The sequence below is a fragment of the Boleophthalmus pectinirostris genome, unplaced genomic scaffold (assembly GCF_026225935.1).
Source record: "Boleophthalmus pectinirostris isolate CB_2022bp ecotype Guang Dong unplaced genomic scaffold, ASM2622593v1 HiC_scaffold_11, whole genome shotgun sequence".
Classification (NCBI taxonomy): Eukaryota; Metazoa; Chordata; class Actinopteri; order Gobiiformes; family Gobiidae; genus Boleophthalmus; species Boleophthalmus pectinirostris.
In genome coordinates this window covers 4,413,352-4,420,934 of record NW_026570994.1, presented here as the reverse complement: position 1 = coordinate 4,420,934, position 7,583 = coordinate 4,413,352, and the positions used below count along the sequence as shown (strand labels likewise).

The 7,583-nt window shown below is 37.6% G+C and overlaps 1 protein-coding gene across 1 annotated transcript in view; it reads left to right on the top strand.

Moving 5' to 3' along the window:
* Positions 1-7,583, top strand: part of LOC129412610 (GTPase IMAP family member 8-like) — a gene marked incomplete at its 3' end in the record, with an annotated part of 16,401 nt that overhangs the window by 7,687 nt on the left and 1,131 nt on the right. Inside the window, exons 3-4 of the mRNA XM_055166692.1 lie at positions 999-1,170; positions 1,309-2,120. Of these exons, the coding sequence (XP_055022667.1) occupies positions 999-1,170; positions 1,309-2,120 (984 nt within the window). The remainder of the gene's footprint in view (positions 1-998; positions 1,171-1,308; positions 2,121-7,583) is intronic.

The window sequence follows — 7,583 nt, the reverse complement described above, 5'->3', positions numbered from 1 at the left end:
TGTCAAACATGATAAGACACTTACAGATCTTTAGAGATGTTTAAATTGTTTTTGTTATCAAAAACCCAATAAATATTGCTTTGAAAAATGGATAACTAAGCAACTTAGATGATAAGAAAAGGATTATGCAGTATTTTTTTTATGCCAGCCTCGTTTTCATATAGTCCATTTTGTGACATGTGCAGTTCTGAACTCCAGTGTTGAATTAGACTTGGTTCCATATCCAGAAATAATAGTCCTGGTGGTGTTACTAATGTGGCATCATGCTTGTACCATAAAAGTGAACCATTTTGGTCCTTAACAGCTCCACTAGTCAAGTGGATTAATACAAACATTTTAAGACCAAAATGATGAGGCTCATAGCAGCAGGTACAGAGAGAGGAGCCACAAGATTCCAATGTAAGTCAATAGGTCAAGTCGGAAGGAACCGGAAGAGCCCACATGTAAACTTTTCCATTTCCCATTTGGAACGTGGCAACAGGTGTGTTAGCTATGTCCATTTATATATATAGTCTATGATTACAACCAACTAGGTGGTTCCTGTGCATAATTGATAGCGTAGCCTAATAGACAGGAAAGCACAGGTTACCTCCCCTCTGCCAAATTTCTTGGCAGGAGGGAGAGTTCCTATGTCCCACTGAAATAGGGATTATCAGTATTTCTTATTTATAAATAATAACAAACTACACATTAATTCAACATAATTCTCATGAATGTAAAAAATCTTTTCATTCCAGTGTCTGAGCTGAAGCTGATTCTTCTGGGGAAAAGTCCGCGTCTGAAGGCCTCAGTGGGAAACTTCCTTTTGGGAAAAAAAAAAGTTCAATCAACATAATACATGTGTAAAAGTCAGAGGAAGATTTAATGACAATCCGGTGACTGTGATCTACACTCATGACCAGCTGCTCTTCACTGCCTCTCAAGGACTCAGTTGGTTAATACAAGACATTAAAGATCAGAGTGGCCCTGGTCCTCATGTGTTCCTGCTGTTTGTACAGCCTGAAGCCTTCACTGATCAACACAAATGCATACTAGAGTCAGTCCTGGAGAACCTTGGTGAGCAGGACTTCCAGCATTCACTGGTGCTGATGTCCAGTACACAAGCAGTGACACCAGACTCCATGGAGAAATACATGAGGGAGCCACATATAAAAGACTTGATCACCAAATGTAAGAACAGATATATATGTGGATGGATAACATGTATCTAACTGATCTGAATCTGAAAGTTGAAGAGCTGTTTTCAAAAATCTGTAACATGATGAAAGAAAGCGACGCAGATCATTTGAACCCTCACCCTCTCTAAAGACCAAGGCACAGGTCAGACTGTGGTGATGCATAGAGATGTGGAGCCACACCTGCCACAGGAGTGTCTGAGGATTGTGCTCTTTGGGAAAACTGGCAATGGAAAAAGTGCCACTGCCAACACAATTTTGGGCCGAGAGAGTTTCAAATCTTACGCCCACCCTCAATCTGTCACCAGAATCTGCATGAAAGATGAGGGTGATGTTGATGGACAGAGGGTTGCTGTTGTTGACACTCCTGGTTTATTTGATACATCTTTGTCCAATGAGGAGCTGCAAGAGGAGCTTGTAAAATGCGTCACATTGCTGGCTCCTGGACCACATGTCTTCTTACTGGTGCTACAGATCGGCCGATTCACAAAAGAAGAGAGTGACTCAGTGGATCTGGTCAAAACGTACTTTGGCAAAAAATCAAGCCCCTTTATCATCATTCTCTTCACTAGAGGAGATGCCCTCGAGGGAAAGTCCATTGAAGATTTCATTGAGGGAGATCAAAGATTAAAGGAATTTATTCAAGAGTGCGGAGGGAGGTTCCAGGTCTTTAACAATAGAGAGAAAAACAATAGGTCACAGGTTCAACAACTCATGGAAAAAGCCAACAAAATGGTGTTGGAAAACGGAGGGAGCTACTACACAACAGAGATGTTCCAAGAGGCAGAGCAGGCCATAAAGGAGGAGATGGAGAGACTCCTGCGAGGGAAGGAGGAGGAGATCAAGAAGGAGGAGGAGGAGCTTCAGTATAAACACAAACAAAAAATAGAAGAACTACGACAACAAGGGACGCAAATACATGAGAGTTGGGAAGAGCAGAGAAAAGTGAAGAATGCCCAAGGCAGAGCAAAGGAAGACTGGTGGTTAAACCAAGTTGAGGAGAATAGGAGAAGAATGGAACAGGAAAGAGTCGAAAAAATACCTCCTAAGGAAACAATCATCAGCGGGAAGAACGAAGAAGATCAAATCCCCCAAAAGCTGGATGAAGAACAGATGCAGGATCTACAAAAAAATTATTATGAAGAGTTGGCAAACATTATGCTCAAATATGAAGAAGAGGTACGAAAAGAGGCAGAAAGATTCAATGAGTTTAAGGAAAAGTACACTCGAGATTTTGACGCTCTATTGGAGAGGCATAATGAGGATATATTAGCTCTAAAGCAACGCCATGAGAGAGAAAGCATGAACATGGAACACCAACATGGCTACGGTTCTATGGAGAATATAGCTCTTAAAGCCCTGCAGATAAAAGATGAAATTAATGAATTGAAGACAAAACACAAAACAAATTGTTCAATTTGCTAACTTAAAAACTTTCTTTTCTTTATTTCCATGATTATTTACAATCTAGATTCTCAATGAAGACATCAAAACTATGAATGACACATGCACTAAATAACTCACAGTTTTACACTTTCGGTATTTCTTGACCTTTACACGGTGCAGTTGTGAAGTAGAAACTATTTCCGGAGACTTCATCATGAAGTTCACTGACAGAAGGCCAAGACTTTGCAGCGCTGTCAACAAATCAAAGTGTGGCTACTAGAGATGTAACAATATCCAAGTCTCACGATACGATATCGTCACATATGAGCCTCACGGTATGATATTTATTGAAATATTGTGGGAAAACTCATGATATGGTGGGGAGGCTCATGATTAGGGATGTAACAATATCCAAATCTTTCAGTACGTTATTTTCATGATATACATCTCATGGTATGTTATTTATTGCGATATTTTGTGGAGGCAAACAAAACTGTTAATATGGAACTTTCTCCTCTTAAAATGTCTTGACAAGACTTAGTCCAAAGAACTAAGACACAAAAGTGCTTAGAACTGTTATTTCTTCTTGTAGTCTGCACTGAAATAGAGCAAAGGATCATGGTCTATGTCAGGGGTGTCAAATTCATTTTGGTCCGGGGGCCATATCCAACTGACTTTGATCCCAAAGGGGCCGGATCAGAAAACTCATGCCATATAAACCCCAAAAATAGCAATAAGTTCAAATATTTGTGACAAGAAATGAAAATCTATTACAGAAATCTTTTTTAATTGATGAACTCTTTCTTTTACAAAATATTATAATATTATGAACAACCTGATACTTTAAGAAAAATACAATTTCAACACAATGTTTTAACATTAACTTGTATGCAAATAGGAATAAGTAAATTTTTCTAAGAAAATCCTGCACTCGGCTCCAGCTTTCTCATTTTGGACATTTTGCTGATGAGGGTGTCACGGTCAACAGTCAAAACGATCGTTTGGAAAGAGACAAGTCTTCATTTGTGCTGCTCTGGTGGGAGGGGCCACGTACAGAGACACTGGAGACGCTGCTGTGATAAACACCACAGAAAATTAACAAGATTTTAATAGAAAATATAATTAAAATATTTTAGTAGACAATCAGCCGTGGGCCAGATTAAAGGTCTTGGCCGGATCTGGCCCCCGGGCCGTATGTTTGACACCCCTGATCTATGTAGTTCCACTTTTGAAGGTCCACGATAATAGTGTGAGAACTTTGACGATACGATATAATGAATTTTAAGTTATTGTTACATCCCTTGTGGCTACTTAAAAATATAAAAACATATTTAGAGTTATTTCACTTTTTTCTTTGCTTCATATTTCAATTTATCTTGCACCATATATTTAATCAATCAATATGATTTTATTTGTCCCTGAGGGGCAGTTTAAGCACACTGAGCAGTAAAACACAATAATAACAGAAAAGCTCAAACACAAGTCTCAGTGCAACTGTAGAGTCGTGAGACCCAGTGTCAGGGCAGTTTGAGATTTATAACAGCCCTTAGGACAAAAGTGTCATAGCAGCCTTCAGGGGGCACCAGGTGAACTGTACTCAGTCAACTACTGTACAATATTTTGATGTTTTCCGTAGGTATATAAAATGTACAAAGTAGAAGAAAAAAAAACAATTAATAAGAGGGGTGTGTCTTTTGACTGGTAGTGTGTCTGACCATTGCTAGAATTTCAGTCAGCCTACAAGAAAGTACATGTTCAGCCAACATGCGTGAGGTTTTGAAAAACTCTTAATCTAAGTGGCACATATGACACAAACTGTACGGTGTGCATGTCTCTGTTTAATAAATCTAATGTCCAAAGACCTCATGTTTGTTCATGCTTGACTCCAGTGTATGTCATTTTATTTACCTTTATTTAAAGTGACAGTAACTTTCTGGAGGGTGGAAAGTTACCTGCATGATTCCATGGAAATAGAAAATTAAAGCATATCATTCTGCAAAATCAACCTTTCACGTTATAATTTCCCTTCTCAAAACCTGGTTGAAGCCATTTGCAGCAACTAAATTAATCAAACAGATCAACTAAGCAACTAAAGGTCGTATTCTCTCTCATCTTAGATTTAGACAAACTGTATCCACAAGGGAAATTATTTGGTCACAGTAGCTCACACATCAAAATATACTGTATTATAGTAACAAAGGGCAAAAATATAAATGCTAATAATAGATTCAAAATAAGTAGCAAAAGTAGCAAGAGACTGGTGTCAAATAAGGCATAATTATACTACTGTATGTACATGTAACTCACTTCAATGTATGTACACATTTCGACCTCTAGGTGTTGAGAGTATAGGAATAACCAATGGACACAGGTTATTGTAGTTAAATATGCTTGTAGGTGGAACAATATAAAAGAATCCTACCATATCCGTCGTATGGGGCGGTAGGCTCACATTTCAACTGGGAGGCTCGTCATCAATGGATCATCTCATCAAACTCGTTGGACTCCAAGGCAGGAAACATCACTTTTCTATGAAGTCAAAAAGGCCCGACCTGTATTCACAAAACAGGCTTTAAATTCCAAATTCTCATGTGAAATTGCAATTAGATTAATTTGATTCACACAAAGATCCCTATATAGGTGTTATACAACAAACATTTATCTTATCAACTGGAAATATAACTAAAGACAGTTAACAAGTAGTCATTTCCCAAATAAATGTCTCATATTGTCAAAATATATCATTGTAACCCATAGTAATTACAATGAAATGTAATTATATAAACACATTTCACCTATGGATTCACTTACTTATGACAAACACATCAACTTTTATTTTATAATGCATAAACCAAGCTTTCTTATGTGTATTGTCTCTTAACATAGGTTTTTTATGTAAATTTTAAAAAATGAATTACATCATATTTAATAAACAAAATCACAGATGTGCTGGTTTTGTCCATTTTAGTGAGTGGGACTAGTTTCTTTCATAGTGCAAAATAGACATATGCATCTTTAATGACACAGAGCGTATCACCCATAAACTGTATAAAAAGTGGACTAAGAGAGTGTGATGTCACCCATAAAGTTTAACGCCAATCAAATGAAGCTCACAATGCTAACGTTATAGGAGTGAATCTGGAGTCAGGCTCGAGTTTATAAATAGGTTTTTTTGATGGACAAGACAGCGATAAAGAAAAAAAAAAAAAACTGGATCATGTAGCGCAAGTTAATATGAACTTTTTAAGACCAAAATAAGTAGTTTCACGGCAGCAGGTAATTATTCCAATGTAACTTAATGGGAAGTGGAATGTGGTAGCTAGCATGTTAGCTATGTCCATTTATATATACAGTCAGTGTTGGGAGTGTGACGTTTAAAATGTATTCCCCTACAGATTACAGATTACATACCCCAAAATGTAGTTTGTAACATAATCCATTAAATTACTTAAAGTGAGTAACGTAATCTGAATACTTTGGATTACTTCATTTGCTGTAGAGAAACAAAGACGAGGAAATCATAACATAAGACGTTTTATCTGATAAAAGAAAATGTAAAAACCCAGACTTTACTGAACCAAATTAAAAATATTATTGATAGAAGAAGAGGAGACACGGTCCAAGCAGCCGGATTTAGTCCTGTTAAATCCTGTTTTAGACCCGTTCTAGACCCGTTTTAGTCCTGGTTTAGACCTGGTTCAGTCCTGGTTTAGACCTGGTTTAGACCTGGTTCAGTCCTGGTTTAGACCTGGTTTAGACCTGGTTTAGACCTGGTTCAGTCCTGGTTTAGACCTGGTTTAGACCTGGTTTAGACCTGGTTTAGACCTGGTTCAGTCCTGGTTTAGACCTGGTTCAGTCCTGGTTTAGACCTGGTTTAGACCTGGTTTAGACCTGGTTTAGACCTGGTTCAGTCCTGGTTTAGACCTGGTTTAGTCCTGGTTCAGTCCTGGTTTAGACCTGGTTTAGACCTGGTTCAGTCCTGGTTTAGACCTGGTTTAGACCTGGTTTGGACCTGGTTTAGACCTGGTTCAGTCCTGGTTCAGTCCTGGTTCAGTCCTGGTTTAGATCTGGTTTAGACCTGGTTTAGACCTGGTTTAGACCTGGTTTAGACCTGGTTCAGTCCTGGTTTAGACCTGGTTCAGTCCTGGTTTAGGCCTGGTTTAGACCTGGTTCAGTCCTGGTTTAGACCTGGTTTAGACCTGGTTTAGTCCTGGTTTAGCCCAAAATGTGAAAACAGGAAAATACCACCATGTAATCCATTTATTTCAACAAAGTAACTGTAATCCAATTACCACTCACTGAAACAGTAACTGTAACTGAATACAGTTACTCATAATTTGTACTCTGATTACGTAACTCCAGTACATGTAATCTGTTACTCCCCAACACTGTATACAGTCTATTGTATCACCATGAATTTTCTTCTTAAATAATTAAATATATGATTTTAGCAATCTATTTCTTTACAAAATGAACTTAAACTGTGCAAAACACTCACAGTTATTAGTTAGCATGTCATTTATAATACATACAGTTAATGTGAGTGCTGTCTTACCCAGAAGATAAACAGGAGAGATTCAGCAAAATAAAAGTGCTCCATATACACTTCTCCCATTTCTAAACAGGAGTTTTATCCATCCACTATTAAACTTCAAACTTTGTAATTTTCAAGACATTGCATTTTGTTTTTCATACTTTTTTCTTAGTTTTTCAACCAACACGTGAGAGTAAAAACTGCGCTCTGAAAGGTTAAGCTATCAGTGTATTTTCATACTACTTCCGGTTTCCCGTCAAAATAAATGTTCGTTTTTCAAAATAAAACAATTTAAATATGAAACGTGAAATAAAACAGTATTTCAAGATAAATTAATTATTATTTGCCGTTTTAACCAGGCGGGCTACAAATAATTAAAAATAAAAACATAGAAATATAGTAATAGAAAATATCTGTCTGAATTCCTCCAACGCTGAATCCTTCTGCGTGATTAGACGGTTACGTAACATGCGGCACGTGCCCACTAT